Here is a 26,150-nt window from a genome sequence, read left to right as displayed (position 1 = left end):
CATAATTCGAATGTAAACCTGATAACGAAATAATTCAAATATATATAAGACATTATAAATTTATAACCAGTGAATGTTCGTCTTACAAAAAAGGAAACTGCAAAAGTTTCCTTTTTTGTAAAACGCACGGACAAAAAAAAATATCAATATAAAATATATAATAAAAAAAGTCACTCTTCGACCATAAACTACTCTATAAACATAATTACTTCGACTCAATTATCTTTGGCTCCATGAAAGAATGCCAAACCAACTTTTTCATTTACATTTGTACTAATTACACTTCACCGATCACTGTTACCCACTCTTTGTCCCACAGGTCACGTGGGTTGGGGTATTTCATGGTACATCAACGGTCTCTTGATTCCTGAAATCACGGTAGTCCGTGGTAAGAAGTACACGTTTGTGGTGGAAGGTGGTACAGACCCCGAAGTACCAGCTCGCTACCACCCCTTCTATATAACTAACGATCCCGTCGGTGGATACTATCACAAATCTGACGCTGAGAAAAAGGTAAAAATAAAATTAAAAATTAGATTAAAAAAGATTTATTAAATACCATTTAACAAAAGAAAAAAAGACTAATAATCGCAATAAACAAGGCAGAGATGATGTTGTTTTGAAAAATAATATTTATGAATTACAGGATATAGAAATATACGCAGGTGTACGTCGTTTGCGTAACGGTGAATTGTTACCGAATGGTGTCGGTCGTCTTTGTAACTGGACTCCAGATAATGAAGGACCTGAAGCTGACGAGTACCCCAGCTTCGGAGCATACCAGCGTTCTCTGACTCTTGTCTGCGAGGAAGGCAACCCCGGTGTCGTCACGTGGACGCCAGATAAAAACACCCCGGACACTGTCTACTATCAGGTAAAACGGTGTTCACTAAATATATTATTTATAAAAGTTCCCTTAACGGAATTCTGGAAATCTTTTCTCTGATATCTTCATATTACATTATTTTATATTCATTATATTAAGCTCATATTTAATTATTTATCCCGTTTTAATTAACAATTCCATTTTTTATATTATTTATCTCAACATGAATCTGATAACAAACTGCATAATATATCATCTCTGATAATCATACATTTATAAAAGAATATATGTCTCAAATATGGTTAATTTATTAACATATGTCTAGGTATTAACAAATTTATCTTAATATGAGCTCATAGTCTGGTATTGATTTATATTTGTAAATCTATTTTTACGTAGGATTGCGTCGTTTCTTAGTGTTGATTATTTTATCTATTGACGCTTGTTTTGTATATAATCTTTTCTATCTGTTTTCTGTTTCAGCCTTTCAAGTCTTCTATCGCATGAGGTTTTCTTTTGTATCTTATTGTGTTAACGGTGTTTAATACATTTTATTCACAAAATCAAATAATAAATTATTTTTTTCAGTGTTTCACTCACCGATATCTCGGTTGGAAAATAAATGTGGTCGATGAGTGCGACGCCACGGAGGCAGAGGAAAGTCGCGTAGTAGAGACTTTAGCCCTCCCCGGTGACCTTTTGGGGGAGGAGTCTATTCAGGTACAAAGCCGCGTGAAACCGGAATCAAAATATTTAGATCAGCGAAAAAAACTTGAAAAAATAATCAATACGAAACAAAATTATAACGATTTCAGTAGCAATAATGGAGTAAGCGGCCTCTCGGGAGAAGTGTACCCAGAACCCAGCAGAGACTACTTGTACCCGAGTGGACACGAGTATGAATTGCCAATATCACAAGTGCAAATTAAGGAAGTTATTAAAACTGTAGAAAGCTTAGAAGATCAAATGAAAGACGAGCTCAAACGAAACACAACGCAACCACAGAAGTTAATGCAGTATCAAGTTCATGAAGACGTCAAGGAGATGTTTGTACCAGAACAACCTATAAGGGATGGAGACGAATACATAGTCGAAACGGCTAAATTGCCTGGTAGTTTTCTATTACCACCAAATCAGAAACCTCAGACTCTACATAATGTATTACGTCCAAATTCCCAGACTAAGCCAATGGGAAATATGAGGCCACCTTTCCGAAGACCTACACCACCCGAAATAAAGCTACGTAGGCCTTTTCCTATGTACCCAAAAGGAAATAATGCCTATCCTTTGTCAATGCCAAATCCCCAACATGGTCCACATGGAATGTCGAAAAAGCCGAACAAGCATCACAACAATCGACCTCCATCTAATATGAATAGACCTCAACAGCCTAATATTCCACCGATGAAGGCAATGCCACCAATGCATCCACCAAAATCTAATTTCAATCAAGGCCCCCCAAAACATGCACCAAAAATTAATAGCAAACCTGTACAATCAGTAATTATGGGTAAACCTGGACATAATATTGTGGTACCATCTCAAAGCCAAACTTTAAGCTTAGGACATACAGATATAATTGCTAATCAAGTCGTTAAAAGCCAAATCACCTTACCCGGAGCCAATGATGCAGTAGCTCAGCACAGTGTTCCACAAGTGTTTTTCAATAAACCAGGGCAAATAATACTTGGCAAGCCTATGGATCACCCACAACCATTAGACCAACAAATGACACAGAGCAAACAACATTCTACTCATCCAGTAAGAGTATCTTCAACCCCATCACCTGACGATTATCGGCATTCTTCTACAACCCGTACAAGAATAAATGAACATCGAGAACATCATGAACATCGTGAGCATCACGAACATCATCAACAACCACACACTCAAAGCGAAATGAAATCATCTGATTTTATCGGCGAATCTACAGATTCTTCGACATATGCACCTGCACAAAATACTGGTTTTAAGCCGGATTCAATCGTAATCGAAAGTGGTTTTAAGCCTATAATTCGTGAACCTTTGATGGCGGGTGAAGATAAAATAGCAGAATATAACGGTGATAATGCAAATAGAAGAGAAGATACAGACGTTGAAGAAGATTATGAAGAATCTCCACAGTATATCAATACTAATCACGCTTATCCTAGTGATAAAATAACTGAATCATTTGAACCAATGTTCATACCTTCTCCACCTGATCATTTGCTATCTAATAAAGGTATAACTAAAGAAGTATTTCCGAAAAATCATGCTAAAGAAGATAGGCCACATCCTGTTTACGTTAAAACAGAAAGTGAGTTAAATGCTCTATTTGGAAAGAAAAATATGGATCGAGATGCTCCTTCAGATATGATAATGGAATCAGACAAATTAAGTCCTCAATATTTACCTCCTGCGCCTAAATTACCAAAGGAACATTCTCAAAAATTAACATCCGGACAAACGTTTACAACTTATGACGGCAAAACAATTTCTGCTGAAACATTAACCAGTGTCCCAGAGGTAAATAAGGGTAATACTAAGTTATTTTCTTCTAAGCTTCCAGCAAATACAGAGTTACTTCTAAAGACACCACAGTTTGGACCTTTTAAAGGAGAAATCCCTCCAGTAGTTGCTGATCATATAAAAACAGATACTGTTTCTAGTGTTCCCGCTCCAGTATTTACAAATACACGATCGACACATTTAAAACTTGTTAACTCTTTGCACAAAATAAATCCGCCAGAAATATATGACTTAAGAGCTGAAGGCAGTGAAAATCATGAAGAAAAATTAGAGACTGAACCCCCTAATGAAGAAGAGGAAGATGAAGAATATGAAGAAGATACGATAGAAGACGAAGAAAGTAAGCGTCGAAAAAGAGACACAAAAGTAGCTCAATTCGAAATGGGCAAAATCGAGGAGGGAACTACTGACATAAACACAAAAGAGAATGAATCAATAAATCACGTCGAGTTTGAACTGTTATCTTCAGCTCCAAGATTAAGTTGTACTCAATTTTTCACGTATATTTTAGTAGTAACTATTTTGAAAAAAATCATGTAGAAATTTGTCAAGCTTATATTTAAATTAAATTATTTATTGGAATAAATTATTGTGCCTTGCCATTGAATGCATTTGGTTGATAGTAATTATATGTATGTACGGGGTTCACGCTGTGGGTGCTGTAAATGAACACGACTTTATTTGGATCAGCAGTCTCCTTGACAAACTTTATCTCATCTGTTACCACTTTCACACGCGTCATGCAATTCAATACTTTGTTAGATGTAAGATTTTGTAAATATTTTTACTTAAATAATAAAATTAGAGTTACATTGAAAATATTATTTTATTTGTGTCTCAGAATACTATCCAGAATATTATAAAAACAATGATTTTCTTTAATGGTATAGTTGGGCGAATGGGTATATGTGCCATCTAATGGTAAGCAGTCACCATCGCCCATAGACGATGATGTTGTAAGAAATATTAGCCATTCCTTACATCACCAACCTTGGGAACTAATATTTTACGTCTCTTGTGCCACAGTCACCCTTTAAACTAGAATACAAGAATACTAAGTTTTGTTGTTTGTCTGTAGAATATGTGATGAGTGAGTGGTACCTTCACCCAGACGGGCTTGAACAAAGCTCTACCACTATCTAGCACATTAAATGACATAGTAACTATAAGTATAAATACGGTCACTGGTTTTTCTTAAGACAAACAATTTCATTAATAACATTACTTTATACCAAGTAGAGTGTGAACACTTGAAATCTTCTTTGTGAGGCGTGTGAAGTTAGCCACGACCTTTTCGTGTTGGAATTGCGAATCCACGAGTCGAAGAACGGATTCTCTTCGCCGGCCGCTGAACAACGAAAAGAACAATGTCATATTTTATGTCGACTGAGAGTAAGTACCTAACTTAGATATAAATTGGCGATGACAATCTTTGAATAAGAACAAAAACAGATGAGTAGAATTATCAAATTAATAATCATTACACCTAACTGTAATTATGAATGACTAAGAATCTGTATTGAAAAATAATTGCCGTTGTCATTTATAAAAACACTACTTACTTACTACGTAACCATTTGTTATTATAATGTAGATTATGAATAGTTAAATTATTATATAATTCATGTCATTAGAATCTGGTGATTTCTTAACACTAGAAAGACCAAGACCGTCAATTTGACCGCACGGCGATTTCATTCTTAAATATTTTACAGACTATGTTTTTGTTTCTTTTCATATTTTATGACTTTTCCTAGATTGCTATTATTATGCTAAATCTGTATAAAAAAAATATAAAACTATATGTTGTATATGAGATTCCTTTACGAATACCTACTAAGACCGCACACCGTCAATGTGACGGCATATAAAAGCAGCGATAAGAATAGTAAACAACTATTTCTTAAAACTAATGAAGGTACTTTTGTTTTTATTTACGTTAAATTCTGAGTCAGTTGTTACTGTTTAGCTTGTTTACATTACACTTAGTAGACATTGGTTTCGTCTAGTGAGTAGTTGTAATTTGTTGTAATAAAATGAGCCGCCATCTCAGTAGTTCTCAAATAGAACAAGAACTGTTGCGTTATCGGGATATACAACTAGATGTGTCCGGTGATGAAAGTGATGACAATTTATCAGTCAGTGTTTGTGACACTTCTTCATCAGAAGACTCCGAAGTAGATTCCTCTGCTATAAATAACAATATTATTGTAAATTCACGTAGAGGACGTGGGGTATCTCGTAGATCCATTAGCGGCGGGCAAACAGCGCGCGGAAGACGTTCAGCTAGGACATCAGTACCAGAATTCGGTATGTTACAAGTAGCAAGTGACGGCACAGAATGGACTTGTACTTCTGCAAACGTTAGTGGAGTAGGACGTCGAAGCCAGCAAAATATACTTAGAGAAATCTCAGGTCCTACTCCATACGCCAAACGATATGTTGAAAATAATAAACCAATTTCTGTATGGAGACTATTTATTCATGAGTACATTCTACGACGTATAAAAGAATGCACTGAAAAGGAAGCACATGACAAGAGTCGAGACAACACTTGGAACTTATCCCTAGATGAACTAGATGCATTTTTTGCTTTGATTTATGGTCGTGGAGCCTATAACATGAGCCTAGACTAGTATTGTTGGAACAATGCGGCGTGCAAGACGAGAAGTACCGCCGATTTATAGAGGTATTCGTGCAACAAGATATAAAACTTTTATAATGAAAACCGAGGCCGATACAATTCTTACTGTCTATCAAGGAAAACCAACAAAAAATGTTATCATTTTAAGTACTCTGCACCTCAACGTGAGCATAGGTACTGATAAAAAAAAAGCTGCCTGAGACAATTGAATTTTATAATGAAACCAAATTTGGTGTAGACATTGTTGATCAAATGGCACGCAAGTACACCGTAAGAGCTGGAAGTCGGAGATGGCCTGTTCATGTTTTTTACAATATACTTGATTTAGCAGCAATAAACTCGTGGATTCTGTACCGAAAAGTCACAGGAATAAAAATATTTCGGCATGATTTTATCCTTCAACTAGTGAGCGATCTACGTGCAGAGTATGTGAAAAAAAATACACTTTAACTGCGACTCAAAGACAAGAAACTAATCCTGAAAGAAGTGAACGATGTACTACAAGCAATAAGTGGCAGCAATGTCAAGTCAATCGTAATTGTAAAAAAAATAAAACGTGTGAAAACTGCACAATCTGTAAAAAAGCTGTTAGTGGGAAATGTACAAAAGATTCCAAAAAAACTATTACATTACATTACAAATGTTACTCAGTTTAAGTACCTAGTAAAATTATTTATCATTAATAAAAAAATAAATTCACTTATTTTTTTTTAAATGGTATTTTCGCAATAATTTCAAAAGCATTCTGACTGAATCTCTAGTACCGTCAAATTGACTGCTGCGGTCTTTAAAGGTATACTATGAAGCCCGACCCTTCTAGTGTTAAAAGACAGCCCAAAAAATCTCACATGTGCACTGTTAATTATTATTATTAGGCAGTTAGCCTCGACTATCAAGTTTAGTAGCTAATTTATTAAGCTGTGGATTGCGAGGGTTAAATTTAATTTATCCTAGGTTTAAATTCTGCGACGTAACAGTATATGTTGACGGTAAGCACTCAATAGTTCTATGCCTCTGAACTCTCTCCAGTTGCCTCGAATAGCTAATTTTATATGAAATAGATAGGCGGACGAGCAAATGGGCCATTTGATGGTAAATAAAAAATGACAATGGCGCTATAAAAAAATACACTACATGACTAATGCGCCACCAACCTCGGGAATTAAGATGTATTGTCCCTGGCTCACTTACCCTTCAAACCGGAACACAACAATACTGAATACTGCTGTTTGGCGATAGAATACTTGCTTAAAAGCTTGCACAAAGCCATACCAACAAATAAACTTAGAACAAGGGACTTTGAGAGTATTATAAATGTGCAATTATGTTTGCTCATTACTTGTGTTTCATAAATCTTCTGACCAATGCTATGGTGTCCGTTGATAAAGGCCGTATTCTTTATATTCGGTGAAAACTTTTAGGACATGATAAACGTTTAAATAGAAAACTCACTGTCGATCTTTTAAGAGTCGTGCGGCTGCTGCGACACTGAGTCCTGCTCGATCGACTGCGTCAACGTCACTTCCTCGTCGGACCAGCTCTTCTATTATATCCGTTTTAGCGCCTTGGCACACTACAAATAATTAACCAAAATTTTATAGGATTATCGAATATCTCAAAATGTAACAATGTATGAACTTTTGACTCTAAAAATATTTCAAAATTACGACAACACATTATTCGCTAAGCTTTCTTTCTAAATTTTATTATCAAAAATCAAATACTTGATTATATGTATTTGTTTGTATGAATGTAAGTATGTATGTATGTATGTATTTATTGATATATGTACGTATGCATATTATTGAATATTTATTACTGTTATTTATTTGTGTATGTGTTTAGGTTGTATTTATTTTAAGAGTATTTAAAATTGCACCACCCTATACTGTCTTCCAAACACAATCCTCTAACCCAAGGTAGTCTGGAAGAAATGGCTAATAAGCCATAAGGCCGCCTTTTGTTTCACCATTAGTTTATTAGTTTGTATATTTTGTAATCGTTTGTGATTGTGCTTGTGGTGTACAAAAAAGTGTTAAATAAATAAATAAATACTTGAACTAAATTTAATGTTACCAGCTCTGAAGAGGGGAGTCCAAGCATTGCTGTCTCTTACACCGACGTCACCGCCTTTCCCAAATATATATTTCACCATTTCAAGCTTACAAGAGTCAACCGCATAGTGTTCTATACGTAGTTTGTTGAAGTCACGAGCCTATTCATATTAATAAACTGTTATAATGTTACGATTGAAAACTATGCTTGTATCCTTCGTTTCCATATTTACATTTTTTATTAGGTATTTTAGTATCATCATGCTTTCTTACAAAATTTTGTAAGGATAATAAAATTAGTTACTCTCAATAAAAAAAAATTAGAATTATCGACCTGGAAGTCAGCTCCTTTCTCCAGGAGCAGGTCAGCTACAGCCACATGTCCAGTGAGTACCGCTAGTTGAAGAGGAGTCTGTCCCGTTGACGACGGCTGTTCAATTTCTGCGTCGGCTGATAATAGGAACCGAACCATGCTTACATCACCTATTAAGTACAACAATTTTTGAATTGAGTTCGGTAGTGATATAAAATGATTATCTCGTGACGGCTAGCAGATTCGAAACATCGAAATTTATGGATGAATGAGATTTTTTATCAAATTAACTCTATTCATAAATGTGTCAATTGATGTTTAACGTAATTAAATAATAATACTGTTTTATACTTCATTATTTAAAATAATGTCACGTCGTGAATTTTTAATTTTTTCCTTGGCTAGTTCAGACAACTTTCACTAATATTTATGAGAAGGAGGGAAATTAAACGGAATATCAAAATACACAAAAGTTCTATTTTAAAATTCAAGTCCTTTCACATGTCAGATATGAAGTTTCCTTTCATTTTGTACAAAAACTACCAAAAAGTAAAGTTTCACCTTTCCTGGCTGCCGTGGCGAGCGGGGTATAGCCGTTGTTAGCATTGACTACAGAGATAAGCGTGGGTCGGTCTTCAAGCATTTGTTGCACCTGTTTAGAAACATATATAACACAGTCACACATGTTAAAAGCATCCTGGTTTTGTATGGAATGTGAAATTGTTTGTGGAAACACATCTATTTTATCTGTTTTTGACAACTTATCTTTGGACTCGTACGATGAGAATAATGTAAACATCGAAGATGATATTCTCTTGAATGGAGATTTCGGTCACGGCTACGATTTTCCCAAGGGCACTATAATATATCCTGTGCAGATCTCCCTCGAAAATGAACGATATAGCCGAAATGAGAGAATCATATTTACATATATATATTTTTTTATGACAGAGGTGGCAAACGAGCAGGAGGCTCACCTGATGGAAAGTGACTACCACCGCCCATGGACATCTGCAACACCGGGGGGCTTGCAGGTGCGTTGCCGGCCTTTCAGGAAAGAGTACGCTCTTTTCTTAAAGGTTCCCAAGTCGCATCGGTTCGGAAAAACCGCCGGCGAAAGCTGGTTCCACAGAATGGTTGTGCGAGGCAGAAAATGTCTTAAAAATCGCGCTGTTGTGGATTTTCGGACATCTAGGTGATGCGGGTGATATTTGGAATTGTGACGAGATGTCCGATGGTGAAATTCAGCAGCCGGGATTAATCCAAACAATTCTTCGGAGCATTCCCCGTGATAAATTCTGTAGAAGATACAGAGCGATCCAACATCTCTACGCAAAGCCAAAGGATTAAGCAGATCGGAAAGGGCTTGATCGTCGATAATTCGAGCCGCCCTACGTTGGATACGGTCAAATAGAAGGAGCTGGTACTGGGGAGCACCCGCCCAGAGGTGAGAGCAGTATTCCATGTGAGGCCGAATTTGCGCCTTGTGTAGTCTTAGACGATGGGCCGACGTGAAATACTGTCTTGCCCTGCTGATCACACCGAGCTTTTTTGATGCCAATTTGGCTTTGCCTTCCAATTGACCGCGGAATTGAACGATGCACGAAACATCGACGACAAGTATTCCGATACTAGCTGTGGCGGCTAACGGAATGTTCTCGAATCGTGGAGATACGACAAATGGTGTTTTTTGGCAGTTAACGCGCAAACTTGCGTCTTTTTGGGGTTGAAATGGACTAGGTTTAGCCGACCCCAGTTCGAGACTTTGTTTACCGAAGACTCGATTTCAGACATAAGTTTGTTCCGGTTTTCGTCGACGTTTTCCCGAGAAATATTAGCACGTGTATGAGGTGTCTACGGTGCTGTCGTCTGCATAGCAGTGAATGTTACTGATTTGCAACAAGTCATTGATATGCAGAAGAAACAGAGTGGGTGATAGAACGCAGCCTTGTGGAACACCAGCATTGACGAATTTTAAGTCAGAGCATGCACCGTCGACAACGACCTTGATGCTCCGATCTGCCAAAAAACTGGTAATCCAATTGCATAATTTCCCGGGAAGCCCATAAGAAGGAAGCTTCGAAAGAAGCGCTTTGTGCCACACGCGATCGAAGGCCTTCGCTATGTCCAGACTGGCTGCTAATGCCTCCTCCTTGCTCTCAACTGCTTCCGCCCATCTATGAGTAAGGTAAACTAGAAGATCACCGGCTGAGCGACCCCGACGGAAACCGTACTGGCGGTCGCTAATCAGCTGGTACACCTCTAGGTACCGCAGGAGCTGGCAGTTTATAATGGGTTCCATTATCTTGGAGAACAAGGAGGTGATGGCTATAGGCCTATTATTGGACGGGTCTGAGCGGTTGCCCTTTTTAGGGATCGGATGCACCAAAGCAGTCTTCCAGGAGTTCGGGACGACGCCGAATGCATAGGATTGCCGGAAAAGACGCGTTAAGACCGGCGCCAACTCGGGAGCACAAGTCCGTAGCACGATTGGAGGAATGCCATCGGGTCCACTCGACCTAAAAGAGCCTAAAAGATCAGCCTTCTCTTTCGCTGTATGGGCCAATGTCTCACCGTCCTTGTGCAGAGATGGTAAGGAAGGCTGACAGAAGTTCCCTAAGACAGCCTTGGCGAGAGACCAGAACACACGTGTTCCTGAAGGAAAGTGCACCAGTCTCTCGCCAATTCTGCCAATGTGGAGTCTTCGCCTTAGCGATCACGTTTTTGAAGGACCTAGAGGCAGAGTTATATTCCTTTCTGAATGCGCTGGTATTTACATCACGAGACGCTGATGCGTTAGCCCAGTCTTGGTAGCGTTCCCATTTTCGGCGCGAATCCGTTTTGCAGAAACGAATTTGAATTTGAATCCAATTATTATATAAATGACTTTTTGTATTGATATCAACTCTTTTGTAAATAATCTCCAATTTTTCAAGGATATTTTAATTAGATATCTTGTAGGGTGGAGCAAAAATTTTTTACTTTGTATGTTATTATATTATTATACTTTGTATGTTATTATTATTATCTTTTATATCTTTAAAGGAACAAGAATATTAAACAAATACAACAATACATTGAAAAGAACATACTTGTTTAAGATATCCACACCGCACAGCCATGCAGAAGCAAACGACCGAGGTACCATTTGAGTCAGTGCTTGTCCATGTCTCTTCTGACCATCGTGACGACAGGCACTTGTATTGACGAGGTGGAGCACTGCTACTGTAATAGGGTAACTAAATATGAAATAAATATAAAAGATGTTTAATTATTCGGCTAGGATATTAAATATAAGCGAGCAGAGCGATCAAATTTTCTAAGGTCAACATTGAAATTTCCTTCTCAAGCAGTTCTTGTTCTATTTTCCCACTATTTATCTATTTTCTATTCTATAATATATTAAAATTCTGAACAAGAAAAGGGTTACCAAGGTTCGCCGCCTTCGCAGTTAGTCAATGCTCGAGCTGGTCAGTCCGGAGATACAACGGTGCAGAAGTGTGTGTGTGTGTGTGTGTGTAAATACGGGTAAATATTCTATTGACAAAGTCAGTTGTCTCTGTGTCGTCAGAGTTCACTCTGGTGTGATGAAATACAGTGGCTTATTGTGATTTATACTAGCAAATAATATTTTATTTATAGCAATTGTAGCCAGACGCGCAGGCGGGCCATGGTAAGTGGTGACCACTGCCCGTAAATAATGGCCCTTAAGACATTTAAACCATTCCTTATATTGCCAATGCACTACCAACCCAGAGAACTAATATGTTATATTTCTTGTGCCTGTAGTTTGACTTTGACGGTAGAATATATATAAGTATATATAGGTGGTAGCTACCCAGGTGGACTTTCACAAAGCCCTACTACTAAACTGGGGTTTGGTCACAGAAAACATAGATTTATTTAAAAACCTTCTAAATGTACTCGTCGTCTCTTTAAACATAGAGCACGTGCGATGATTTCGTTCTGTGTGTGTGTGTGTGTGTTTTTTAGATTCTCAACTTTCTATTCACAGATTTTAAAATATAATTTACAACTTAACTAACTTTAAACTTATTTTAAAATCTTACATTTCGCGAAACCGACGAAAAAATCCTTTGGAATACTTTGAATGATAATAAATATTTATATTATTATAACAAGAATCTGAAATTTGTTTCAATTGAGAACTCCGTAAAAATTCAGTGGAAACTTTTAAAATACATTTAACACTAATATAATATTGAGTTTAGCGTTTTTACTCATTTGCGAAGTCGTAATAAATATATATTTAAATTCAAGCTGTTTCACATTTTACTGTTACAGTAATTTCCTTTTCGCCAATGCCCACGTAAATGTATTGTCCTAACCTTGAACTCCACTCTGACTGATTGAAAACTAATGGACCAACATGATTTATTGCCCTCAACGGCCGATCCAATTCCATAATCGGAATCGGTCACAATTATTGATATAACGCTACAGTGAATAAATATTAGATACTAAAGGCCGTTATAATGAGGGGTAACACTTACCTTTTCTCAATCGGTTTCCCTTCAAAGATTTGGCGAGACAATGGCTGTTTTTCACAGTCCATTGTGTATGAAGGAACGGATTTTGCTTTGTCGTCGACTCCACTTGAATTATTTTCTTTACTTTGTTTGAGATCTTCCGAATCATCAATTTCTTTCAGGACTTCGTAAACGGTTTTTTCATCTCCGTAATGTTCGATCGCTGCTCTCTCTAAATCTTTGATTGCTGATGATTTGATTATTACTTTAAAACGGAATCTGTGTGGGTGGCTTGGTGCGAGGTTGTCGATTGTTTTTTTTGTTCTTCCTCCACTGAAAATCACAAACAATGTATTTTCAAAAATATGTCATATGAAATTCATAATTAATAGTAACAATAATATTTTAAATAGTTTTAATACTTAAAATGACGTGATGGCTCAGTGCTTCGAACGCGTGCATCTTGACCGATGTTGGTTTGGTTCCTTGGTCTAACCAAACCTACTGCTCAAACGGTGCGGCCGAGCAGTTGGACATTTACTAATATAAAAAAAAACTTATCCAATCTGAGATAAAATTAAAATTTGTTTACTATATATATCACAATAAACATATCCAAAACTAGATACAGAATATAGTCTTAGTCCAACAATGTTAGCTTTACAACAGCTAAGCCTCAAATTTCCTTCCCCGTAAATCATCAAACCAATTCCCAACGATATTGTTCAATTGCTAATGGAGCTCTAACGGTGTAAAGGCCACACAAGAGGTCTCTGTTTACATTTTAGTAGGCACATAATTTCCTTTGCACTGTTCGGAGCATGTTGTTTTACGTTACACGTATTTATTGACCACACAATGTCTGCTCCGGAGTTAACGAGATCAATGGCATACTAATTGCAATTGTGGAAACGCTTTTGTTACTGAAATGGTTCATATGAATTACGTGGAATTTTAATATGAAATATTCTGTGAGTACGTACAAAGAACCCTTTGATATAATTTACTTTGCTCATATTTCCCCTCTAATTAAGCGTCGAATTGTGTTCTAGTTACGATAAGAGCTTAAGTCAGAATAGAATTTGCTTCCTTGCTTTATGTTTACTAGGATATCAGTGTTAACGTTTCATTTTGGTTTTGAAAATGTTTTTAATATTTTACGCAGAACTCAAACACCGTATGTATGTGAATGTGATTATTACAATAAAATTATAGTCATTTTGTAATATAAAAAATATATATAATACTATAAAGAGGTTACAAAAAAAACATAGAACAAAATATAAGTACTTATCCCAATGAGGAAGAGGCCTTCATCTACTATGCTACCTACTAAAATCTTAAATGCAATGCAAATATTTTCATTTTTCGAAACGTGACTCCCGGAGCACTTTAAAAGCGGCCATTGTGGCTTCGACGTGCGTGCGTGGAACTGACAGATAAAGGAAATCTTTTCTCCTTGGTTTAAATTAAATACGAAAATACCGTTATACGGTCCCTTAAAACAAGGTAGGAAGCCTGTTTCCGTCACTTCGGAAAGTTTAACCTTGCAGGACTAATCTATGAGTTTGATGTCATTTGAATAAAGAAAAAGGTTTTAATGTCATATCGATAATTTATACTACATCCTTGGTTAAAGTTTTGAATTTTCTGTGCCTCAGAAAGCAAGTTAAACTCTTAGTAAAACTGTAGGTCGTGATCAAATAGAAGGCGCATCTGAGGTTGCCCATACACTTGTGCACTATAAAAGTTAGCTATTCTCCAATGCGAATGACCGCAAAAAGAATATATGGCCCTTAATAAAATCAATGAATTTATTTATTCGGAAAAGAATAATCTTGATAATACCCCTGTGGGATAATTTTGATGTTGTAGTTTTATTACACCAAACACAACAGGGCAGCGAGCAATGAGTCTCCGTCGTCTCAGAAGAGATTTGCTTATAATATTAAAATTAATTATCTACAGTGTGTTGGGTTAAATATTAAAAAGTTTATCTTACCCTTAAGACTTATGTAACGTTAACGACTTCGACCGATACCTACCACATACATATCACGTTTTTTGATTTGAACATAAACCTTGTCCCAGGATGTATGTTTTGACTTGGCAGTGTTGAAAACTTATGATATTGTACTCAATAAGTAATTTTACTTCTCATGTTTGTTGTATAATATTTGTCGAATAAATGAAAATTAATTCGATCCAAAATGAACCATACAATTGTGACTTTAACTAAATTTGGCGCTATTTGACGCTGTATCACGCTGCTCTTCTGTGAGTTTATGTTCCAACTGTAAACACGCTGGTTTTTCGCATGAAATTTTTCTTAACCACACGGTGCAGTATAAAAACAAATTAAGCACTTGAAAAGTTAGAGGTACTTGCCTGAAATTTAATTCAGGATAAGATCCACACATCCTGTCCGCTGGGCACTGGGTTGTCTAATTAACAGTAGTTTTGTCACCTTAGATTCGGAGCCAGCGTATGCTCGAGCACTCTTTCTGCCTTAAAGATAATATCATTAGCTGACATTCTTTTGGTGGATCCTTTCAGAGGGGATTACGTTTGTATCTTCCATTAGTATACTACCTGCCGCATCGTTGACCAACAAAGGTGTTCAGCCCGCTTCACTGGGATTAAGATAATTCAAAAAAGAGAGAAGAAGAAGAAGCCTATAACCATCTACAGGCGATTCCTCGTCAATTTGTTATTCTCATACCGACGGTCAATAGTTTTAACATGATTGAAACTCAAAGAAAACAAAAAACATATCGTTTTTGTAGCTTATTTATATCACACGATTATGTAAACAAATTTTAAGTATGTTTATTTTGTTTTTAGTAAAAGTGAAATTACAGCCTTTAATGTTTCACCGCTGGGCTAGACAAGATATAAAGGTACGTTGCTCCAAAACGGTGGACTTTCTCACGATGTTTTTCTTCACTGCCAATTACGACATGAATTATAAACACAATTAAATTAAACGCTTGTTAAAATACATTTCCGATCGCTCTAACCATTGGTCCATCTCGACTCATTATTTTTAGTATTTTATAATAATAAATGAGCAATCCTTGCTAATATATTATTATATAATATGTGTATCTCGGAAACGGCTCAAACACCTTGGCTAAAATTTTCTATTTAGAGAGGGTTTTGTTTATTGTTAATATAGATAAACTTAATTTTAAAAAGATTCTGCTTTGCCTTATTTTTTAATTCTTCTTTCGATATCATAGTTTGGCTGGATATCGTATTGGGATACTTCCGCATTTGTACAATTTGATTTTCTTATTTTAGACAAGTTTATTGCCTAAATAATCACTTGTGTACTATAAAGATATTTACAGCTACAAAAATCTTTGAAGGGCAGAACAAATGAGTTTATAATTAAAAAATACCACATGGTAGTACGGGTGGTACGATGGACTTTATCACAATATATTAAGCCTTGGTAATGCATTATGCAGAGATTGATCTGGATTAGTAGACTAATTAATGTTTCGCCGACGATCAGACGTGGTATCATTAATATCGGCTGTCGATACGCGATGCAGTTAATATTAATAAAGCAATTTTCATGCAATATAATGTTAATGGCGTTTCGGTAAATATGTACGTAATTGCATTCGCAGGACGGGTTTATACACGTAACCGTGTCGCTGGGATTTATCTTATATTTTATTCATTTACGTAGAACAGAATAGAGTAGATTTATGCTGCCTGTTTGTGGAACAGAATGTTACTGAAAGTCCAGCGCCATCAGAGTAATCCGCCCAGTAAACGAACGCCCAATACGTTTATTTTATACCCTTCTGTTACGATTTGAAGCGTTAGTTAGTGAGTGTAATTACTGGCATAAGGGAGATTGGCGGTGTATTCTTGTTATAAAACCAGAACAGAACGATTAATTTTCGAAAGCGCCTCTGCGTCAAATTATTAACTTAAATAATAATATATACTTAAATAAACTCTCTTTACCCTTTGTCACAAACATACACACACACACATTTTCTAATCATGAGCGTTTCTCACTCATACTAATACGTACGTCACGTCGATATTAGTTACACGTGGAGGGGCGCAATTTTAGTGAGATGTATTCAATTTATAGCTCTTGTCAACAGTTATCATCATTTGACGAAGTGATCACTAAAATCAAATACGTCGAGGTAGACATACATATAAACATTTCTAAGATAAACATTTGTACGCACGACGCTTGACAATAAAATATATTCTTCACTTGAATACGGATCTAAACACAGACAAATGTTCTGTGCGGTTACTTTATTTAACAAACAAATTGTTTTAGTGACAGAGAGAAGAACTCCGTGGTCCGCGAGACGTACGTCGTAAGCTACAATTACTTGCACTTACAGAATCAGAAGAGACCTAAGAGTATCGGATAGCAGGGTTAATGTATATAGATGGCAAATATTATTGTTTCAATAATAAAATGTAAAATTCCAATAGACAATTCTACTGATCGTAAGCAAAACGAACTGTTTTTTGTGCATAGCAATCGGACTGTAGCACATGACCTCTGCACTGGAAAATCAAGTTCAGCGCCATGTTTCGACGGGACATCAAATACAAATTAAAATAATACCTTCAAACATTTATTCTCAATTTTATAAGGTCTTAAGTAACAAAAATTAATAGTACTAAAAAACTAAATTTCTTAATCCCAACTGCTAACGAGAGTAGTCAGAGGACCTTAATAGTACATTCGACAATTGTCGAACTGATTTCTACCTTCGCCTTCGCCTAAATTATTCAGTTTAATACGTCACTTGTTGATAACACGATAAATCAAATAAATAATATACATATCCATACATTTTAGATTGTAGAACACACAAAATCGTCAATTATTATTTTTATTCAACTGTGTCTAGTTCCCTGGTTGCACATTAAGAAAAAAACACTCAGTCATCGAAATCAAGAAATAATAAAAAGAAAACTTTTTCCAAGCTCGTTGCGAATCGTAGTTGCCATGGCGCCCGAAGCGGTAACAATATATGTCAACTTCATACGTTTCTCATTTATCAAATAAATTAATTTTAATACAAATAAAATAAAATGAATTACGAGTCAAATCGAATACAGTCATCAATTTATAAAGTGTTCGCACGGAGTTGAGTTTCATCTATCACAGAATGCTTAAACTGACACTTTTTTTCCGTTTCAAAGAGAATGACGCTTCCTATTAAGCAATGAGAAATGCTGACGTACTCTGAATACACTCTATTTATTAATGCGATAACAGGAACTCTGTATTTAAAAGTAAATGTTTTCTAAGCAGGAATAAATTATGAGCATTTTTTTCTCATTTTATCAACTTGTATTAATTTTCTTGTAACAGAATGCGTTATAATTAATTTTACCAGTAGACTGCGGTTGGTAGATCAGATTATTTAGCAATTTAAAAACGCTAAAATCGGCCAAAACCTACAATGTCCATGTGGGTAGTACCACCCACTCATCATATATTCAATCACTAAACAGCAATCCTTAGTGTAGTTGTGTTGCGGTTTCAAGGGCACATCACCTTAGTTTCCATGGTTGGTGACGCATTGGCGCCAATGTATGTGTTACCCGCCGGCTTAGCAATGCTATAAGAAGATCATAAGAATTGAAAAGATTATAAGATCTGCTCACTAACGAAGACGCGCCCCTCCGCGTAAAATTATTATCGGCGTACGAGTGACGCTCGTGCTCACAAGATGCCTCAGTGTGCGTGTAGTAAGATGGCTAATGTAAGAATAAAAACACACGCCTACAATTTAAAATGGAGGCGCACGCCTTCGAGACTGAACAAATCTGTTACATATTACCTTATGGATCTATACTAGTGAGGGTTTCATATAAATTCGATAAGTAGTTTTCCTTAATTCGGTCAAGAACAAACTAACAAAACTTAGGTCTTCAAGATTGGTATCGTATGTGTCGTAATTGCCAGAGATTCGAGTGGTTTATGTTTCGCATTGCTGGGTATGTTTGGTTTTCGATTGTTGTTGCATTCGCTTCGGGATTAATAACAATACTTGGAATTATATTTAGATTGGAGTTGTTTAACATATAACTGGGGGTACATTAAAGCAATAGATCACAAATATGGGGTTTTTAAGAATTATTGTCTGTTTATCTATTTTTCGTTTGTTACCACTAATCTTAACCGATTTGGATGCGGTATTCAGTGTTTTATACTGTAGTATTGTTTTATTAAAATCGAGATGTTATGGAACCAGGGCCGATGAGGTTAAAACTTTTTAAAGAGTTCCAGTAGTGTTGCATCATCCCTTTGCGTTTGAAAATAAATATACTATATATATATATATATATATATATATATATGTCTCACCGTAAGATTACAAAAATCGTTAGATTACAATCTGTCTCGTCAGATTGTAATCTGTCGAAATATTGTGAACTGTGAAATATGATTGATGATGCAATTAACGGATTATTTTTCGTATTATTATGCAGTTACTTGTCTAAACAAATACTTATTGGGAACTACAACGCCACGACAGATTCAAAGATATGTCAATCGTATAATACTCCACTTTTGAGGCTTAAAATCACGCAAACGGAGTCGCGAGCAACAGCTAGTATATAATATATTCACGTCACGATCACGAAGACTATATTTTCTTACGTTTTAGGAAAATTAAAATGTTTTCAATTTCTTGCATAACAAACCTGTAAACAGTAATCCATGATGGAATCTTTTCCTTTTTCTCCACTCTAAATATGAGCTGGTTTTCGAGGAAACAGAAAGGTCCCGCTGAGAAGACTAGAGTGACGTCACGACTGCTTCTCCTCTCTACTTCTGGCGGTTGCGGCTTCCATGATTCGATTTTTTTTACTAAGAATTCTTGAAGTGACGTCATGTAGTAAGCGCTGTAATACACATATGTATACAATAATAGTTTGAGCGATATTATGTTAGATCAATGTATTTAAATGTTAAAAAATAACTTTGGTATATTTTTATTCTATGGTGTAGTAAATATTATTAAATTTTAATGAAGGATAATTTATAATGTTATTGTATTCAGTTACATTACTTATGTAACTTAATTGAAGGAAATGAGTGAAAGAGATAGCTTCACATTTAATTTAAGCTAAGAGAAGAGTCTACTTGAATTAAGAACATTTTTCTCTTAGAATTTGACCATATTTCACAGTTTCACTCCTCAAGGCTTCGTGCCAGTACATCTGGGCTGTTTCATTGGGACGAAACGACCACTTCAATTTTTTTTAGTTTCTTATCTCTTGTATCAGTTTTCTAGTGTAGCCATTGATTTTTATATATCTAGATAGACTGACAAAGTTGAGAACGCATCGAAATAAATAGTGGCCATAAGTTGGCCTATAAGTACAAGCACACTAGTAAGGTGGTATAATTTTTGACCGGTGTCCGGCGCAGCGGTCGCGCAAACCGGGGTAGAAAGTTGGCTCGTTTGGTTCTTTTGCATTGCGAAATTTTATTTAGATATATAGAGGAGCGTATCATATACGGAGAAATATACTTATCGTGGAAAACCAATAATTTTAATTAAAAGTCACTGACATGATTGTAGTAGTAACGGATAAACGCGGTGACGTCATTAGTTGTTGAAGTCACATGGGCAGGGTCGTGTTGCAGAGTAAGAGGACTGCATAACAACACTTGTGTTTAAGTAACTGATCAGCCCACACTCCCGAGGCGAAACTGTCTGTTTACCTATTTAAAACTAATTTGTAATTCGTAATAAACCTTTGTTACTAAACTGCTACTTTTATTTCGATTCATCGTGATGGACCCCGTACCACCGAACACCGAAAAGGACAATCGTAACGCTCAGCCATCGCTACCGCCGTCATACTTTAATCAATTAAAAAAAAGTCAATGAAAAGTTATCTTTAAAGTGATCTTACAATATACCTTTACAATACAATTTTATGTTCGAAATAAACATCGCTCTTTATACTAAGGTTTTATTAGATTGATTTCTTGAGTAACAAAATTACAATTACTTTAAGGAGAAAAGGGTCTCCTGAAACAATATTTACGACATACAATAACGTTACTTACGATGAAGTATTTTCTTGTAAATTATCACACGATTTTATTTACGTCACTAACAGGCACTTATCTAAGTTATATGAAGTTTATTCTTTATGATTTCAGTACATCATAAATATATAATAAGGTATTTAACTAGAACAAGACACAGTCAAGTGATAAGTTCTATGCTATAAGGAATGTACTTTACGTTAAAGGCTCCTGCTTGGTAACGAAGTTAGATCAATACTGATTTTACAAGAATTCCGCACCGTAAAAGATTGGAAACTCTCGGTTAGAATACGTGAATCTTAGACAATGATTGTTCTGAAGTTTCAAGCTTGGCAAGCATTCGACATTATATTTTTTTTTTTTAAAAATTAACTTTTTATAAATTTTACAATGTTGCCTTATATTTCAATTTTCAAGTAATTTTAGAACACCTGTAAAAAAGTAGGCAATTACCCAAATGACTTTTGATGACTTTGGGTCTATAGTGTATTTTTGTTGTACTACTTGTTGTTGTTGTAAAATAAATAAATATGCGTAATTTTGACAAACAGCAGTACCTACTATGTATTGTCGTGTTCCGGTAAGGGTTAGCTAGCCAGTAACTACAGGCACAAGGAACGACATCTTAATTCCCAAGGTTGGTGCCGCAATGGCGATGCAAGGAATTGTTAATATTTGTCTATGGGCGGTGGTGACCCCTTACTATCAGATGGGCCATTTTCTGATATTGATGATTGATATCTAAATGTGAAAAAAAAAACAAGTGGAATGCTCCAAGCCTTCTTCTCAAGACGAGACTAAGCCTTTAACCAGCAGTGGACGATTTAGGTAAAATAAGGTAAACTTGTACCTTAGATCGAAAGATACTCGTAGTTTTAAAAAATATCAATCATATTAATGGTGACTCTTCTTTATTTTTAAATATCCGACGCAAACAAACGATACTTACTAGTAAATATTCAAGTTATTTCAATATTTGTAAGAAAATAATAAATTTACTCTTATCACGTCAATAGTTTAAATTGAAACCGTGTCTCATGTCGTGGTTTATATCGGTATAATAATGCTATATACCTTAATACCTTCTCGAAAGCATACATAAGCGCGTACAACTTATAAGTTATGAATTGGCTTAGTAACTTTTTCAGCTACAAATTACAAAAAAGGTTTCCTCTCTAACTAGTTTAAACGAGTGGGGTTCGAACACACGAACGAGGCACAGAAACATTCGGTCGCCAATTAATTTATGAAAGGTGATCCCACCACGAAGTGGCGCGTCATATTTGATTAATCTCTCTAAAGGGATGATCGAGTGACAGCCGGTGGCGCGTCCCCACGGCTCGAATTTATACATTCATTATTGAAAAATATCTATGAACAAAACATTTTATGTAATGTCTTATATATCTATATGTAATGTCGTTTGTAGCAAAGGGAATATTTTAAGAGAAAGAGTAAATAGGAAATGATTATTCATTATAGAGGCAGTCACACGCTTGATTTTTGATTGTAAAAAATATACCAGAAGTTCGAAAATAAATACCTCGACCAAAGACACTCAGAGGAACTCAGTTATCATTGCCTATAGAAGCCTTTTTTATTCCAATCATCTTCACAAACATCTTCATCACAACCTACCTGCGTGTGTTAGATTTTTATTTTTATGAAACACAAATAATTATTTAACCATTATAATAGCTGTAGTAATCGTAATATTTTATTAATTAATATTTACATTAACACCAATTACCTTAATACTAACTTTGTAACTTGATAATTGAAAAAAAAAACAAAATTCATATATCATCAATAATTTAACAAGCAATAACAATTATACTTTATCACAAAATTATATCGTACCTTAAATGTTAACGCCTTGCTGCTCCAGGAAAGAGTAAAGTGTAAAGTAGTTCTACACCGAGCTTCCATCAATTATATAAGCCTCACTACAAATCACACGATTCACAATATTGTACAGAAAAGTCAAGTGTACCCTCTTATTTAATATTAATGTTATCAATACTATTGAAAAATAATATAAATTTAATTATTATTATTACAGTATTGATTAAAACATTCAATAAATAATGTAAGCCTTTTTGTAATCATCTAATTATTTAATAATTTCTTACTTAATCTGTCACGTGCAGTTTCAGTGCGGAGTAACCGGTCGTTTGTACCATTCGACATGAAACAAGTTGTACTTTTGTTTGATCTGCGTCTCAAGAAAAACTTAATTTTCTGAAATATAAATGTACACAGCCGTGCGTAAGCTAATAAATTTATTTTTATATATAATTAATGAAATTAAAACCTACGTTGTTAATATTGGAGTTCTATTATCTCGAATTAATATTATCGGAATTGAACCACCTTTAAGAAAAGCTTACAAGTAGTGCTTCTAAATCGGCTTGCAAGATTTGACCTAAACAAACATTGCAAGTTAAAAAAGCTATTAAAAATAATTAAAAGCAAAGTAAACGACAACCGGAACGCGTTTTGTCAGAATACTATTAATATTATATTGTAAGAAATTTATATGTACCCACAAATTTTTACTAAAATATTGTTATGTTAAGTGTATAAAAAGAGCGGTCAAATCATTGTTAGGCAGTCGGTCGTTATGCTGCTTGTCGTAAGGTTCGATCCGTGAGAACCGTACATGTAAAAACGCGAATATAAAGTTGTTAAAAATTGTAGTTGTGAAGCGTAAGAGTGGAAACTATGTCCAATTTGTGAATTGTGTAAAACTACGTATTGTGTAATATTGTGTATTGTGGAAGTTTATTGTATTCAGTGAGTGATAATTTATGGAGAATGATTAAAAAGTGTTAAAGTGCAGTTGGTGTTTTTATTATAACCGCTACCCTTCTGAGATTTTTTATCAATATTAATCATATTTACCACACAAATTTTAAATATTCTCTGAAATTTTTACTATAGGGATTTGTTTTGCAAAGAAGAAATAGCAAAGATGAAAGATCTATTAAAACATACTCGTATAAATTGTCTATGATTTTGGGTAAATAGATATTTGTATCAGCTGTGTACGTCTGGTTATTGTCCTCGCGGGTCACCCCACACGAACAGCACATTAACCCCTCCCAGACGTTACCGCAAATAACTTATCCTTATGATGATATTATTGGAGATTATATTATATTAATATACCGACCGACAAAAACCGTCTGGGTAGGTATCACCCACTTTCCATCCACCCTGCCCTCTAACGAACATTCTCTTATTATTTTTATTATTATTATTTACTTAGTAACTTTGACCTTGCAAGGCTTGGTTCGAGACCTTCTAGGTAGGTATTCATTATCATTCATGCTACCTTATCAAGTTTGGAGATCAAGTGATAGTAGTTACGGGCACAAGAGATTCCACCGTAGTTCCCATGGTTGGCGACAGCTTAGTGGGGTAAGGATGAACACTTCTTAGAGTCTGATGAACGTGTTCGTGACCGTGGTAGCCTCTTACCAGCAGATGGCCCATTTGAAGGACGACATAAAAATAACATTGTTGCTTATTAATTAATTACACTTTGACTGAGTGGTTTTAAAGTGAAGGTCAGATCGTTCTTTTATATAAACCGATTTCCAAATTCATAAAGCTTTAATTCGGTTGATGTTAAAGTATATTTTGTCAAGGGTACATTACACACCTCAACTTGCTGAAAGAGAGTGTTGCTAAATATATTAATGGCTGTAACAATCCTGAAAAATTCTTATTGTGAAAATTCTTATAGGCTTTGATGTGTGCCTTAGTACCTATTGTCAATAAGAGTAGACGAGACGTTTCATTGTCTACTTGTCTGTCTATTTCTTAATATACAAAGTAATACAGCTAATGCTCATGTTGATAGAAATCAAACGGTAAGATGACATCATTCATTAATGGCTAATAAGAAAATTAAAATATTATACATTAGCAGCCTGTAAATTTCCCACTGCTGGGCTAAAGCCTCCGTTGGTAGAATACACATTTGGCAGAATTTCGTTGAAATTAGCAACATGCAGGTTTCCTCACGATGTTTTCATTCACCGCCGAGCACGAAATGAATTATAAACACAAATTAAGCACGTGAAAATTCAGTGGTGCCTGCCTGGGTTTGAACCCGAAATCATCGGTTAAGATGCATGCGTTCTAACCGCTGGGCTATCTCGGCTCTAAAATATTATAAATGTACACAATACTTATCGTATGTAAAAGTAATACGAAGATAAAAAGTTCGAATAGTGGCAGAGACAATACAAGAGGCGTGAAGGCGGCGCCATTGTTGCCGAAATTAATAAATTACGTCATAACCAGCGTGTTGCACTCGCCGTCGGAACAATAACTTCCAACTTATTGTAATAACGCCTGCTCCTGTCTTCTAGTCTCTGGACTAAATAACTTAATCTCACAACTAGCACTTTAAGAGTATTACTTGTTAAGTAAGGAATCTTAGTTGTAAAATAAACGAACACAGTTGAATTGATGACGGTAATCTTTTTATTTCATTTAAATTAAGTTATCCATCTAAATATTTTAAATTTTCCATTTTCAAACTGCCTGGGTTACGTACTCAAGTCATCCTTTAAAAGGGTAACTATCTTTTAAGCACTACAACTGAAGGTAGACTGATAAATAAAAATAGATACCAAACTACTCGAACTAAAGGCACTAAATCTCGTGCCTACTTATATAAGATAAATTCAATGTTGGTCGTAGTGTTGTTAATATATTTTAAGTAATCAATAAATACACAACCCTTTAACCGTAAAACCTACTAATTTTTGCAGTCGGTATAAAATAATTTCATTCAGTTTAACTGAGTTTGCGTTAAGTTACAATTGCAAAATCAAATACTAAATAATAGTTATTAAATCAATAAAATATTAAAAGTTCAAAATAGCTCAACAATTCATTCACTTGTTAAAATATTTTTATTCATTATTTTACTTCATTCAACAATCGGACAACTGACAGACATAAGTATTTGAAATAGGTAGTATGTTTCATATTCATAAAATTAATGCGATTCCTCATTCTAACTCCCAAAAGAAAAACCATATTTCATTTAAAAAAAAAAGTTTAAGGAATACATCAATCATATTGGCCACTCAAATACAGATAATTGACCTCATTTCGCAAATTAAAAAAACGCGCGCACAGAACAAAAACGTTCGAATTTGGAATTGGACTAAACGGAACGCAACGCAGCAATGGCCGACGTATCGATCGACGCAGCCAGTC

At 35.4% G+C, this 26,150-nt stretch overlaps 2 protein-coding genes across 6 annotated transcripts in view; one reads left to right on the top strand and one right to left on the bottom strand.

Annotated features, from left to right (window-relative positions):
- Nucleotides 1–3,892, top strand: part of LOC125073203 (protein Skeletor, isoforms B/C) — a 72,712-nt gene extending 68,820 nt beyond the window's left edge. For 2 of the 5 annotated variants that reach the window (XM_047683930.1, XM_047683932.1), the window contains exons 12-14: nucleotides 320–513; nucleotides 647–874; nucleotides 1,415–3,892. In XM_047683930.1, the coding sequence (XP_047539886.1) occupies nucleotides 320–513; nucleotides 647–874; nucleotides 1,415–3,877 (2,885 nt within the window). In that variant the 3' untranslated portion in view covers nucleotides 3,878–3,892. The remainder of the gene's footprint in view (nucleotides 1–319; nucleotides 514–646; nucleotides 875–1,414) is intronic. The other 3 variants (XM_047683933.1, XM_047683934.1, XM_047683935.1) reach the window with 3 other exon arrangements.
- A 666-nt stretch (nucleotides 3,893–4,558) lies between these two features.
- LOC125072992 (fibronectin type 3 and ankyrin repeat domains 1 protein-like) lies at nucleotides 4,559–19,740 on the bottom strand. The gene is made up of 8 exons (XM_047683631.1): nucleotides 19,550–19,740; nucleotides 12,863–13,171; nucleotides 11,441–11,567; nucleotides 8,910–9,000; nucleotides 8,370–8,518; nucleotides 8,058–8,196; nucleotides 7,434–7,554; nucleotides 4,559–4,685 (listed from the first exon to the last, which is right to left on the bottom strand). Exons 1-8 carry the CDS (start codon nucleotides 19,738–19,740, stop codon nucleotides 4,559–4,561), a joined length of 1,254 nt encoding a protein of 417 aa, XP_047539587.1.
- Nucleotides 19,741–26,150: the final 6,410 nt, after the last annotated feature.

This window comes from Vanessa atalanta, chromosome 23 (assembly GCF_905147765.1).
Source record: "Vanessa atalanta chromosome 23, ilVanAtal1.2, whole genome shotgun sequence".
In the NCBI taxonomy this organism is placed as follows: domain Eukaryota; kingdom Metazoa; phylum Arthropoda; class Insecta; order Lepidoptera; family Nymphalidae; genus Vanessa; species Vanessa atalanta.
The sequence above is the reverse complement of the archived record's forward strand: the minus strand, read 5'-3'. Positions and strand labels throughout refer to the sequence as shown.

What these genes read in the sequence shown, in the direction of transcription:
- LOC125072992 (XM_047683631.1), bottom strand. Translation starts at nt 19,740, where the DNA reads ATGACGTCACTTCAAGAATTCTTAGTAAAAAAAATCGAATCATGGAAG. An exon ending in AGAAAGGAGCTGACTTCCAG is followed by an intron (nt 8,197 to 8,369) that starts GTCGATAATTCT and finishes TAATATGAATAG; the next exon opens with GCTCGTGACTTCAACAAACT. An exon ending in CGACTCTTAAAAGATCGACA is followed by an intron (nt 4,686 to 7,433) that starts GTGAGTTTTCTA and finishes TTCGTTGTTCAG; the next exon opens with CGGCCGGCGAAGAGAATCCG.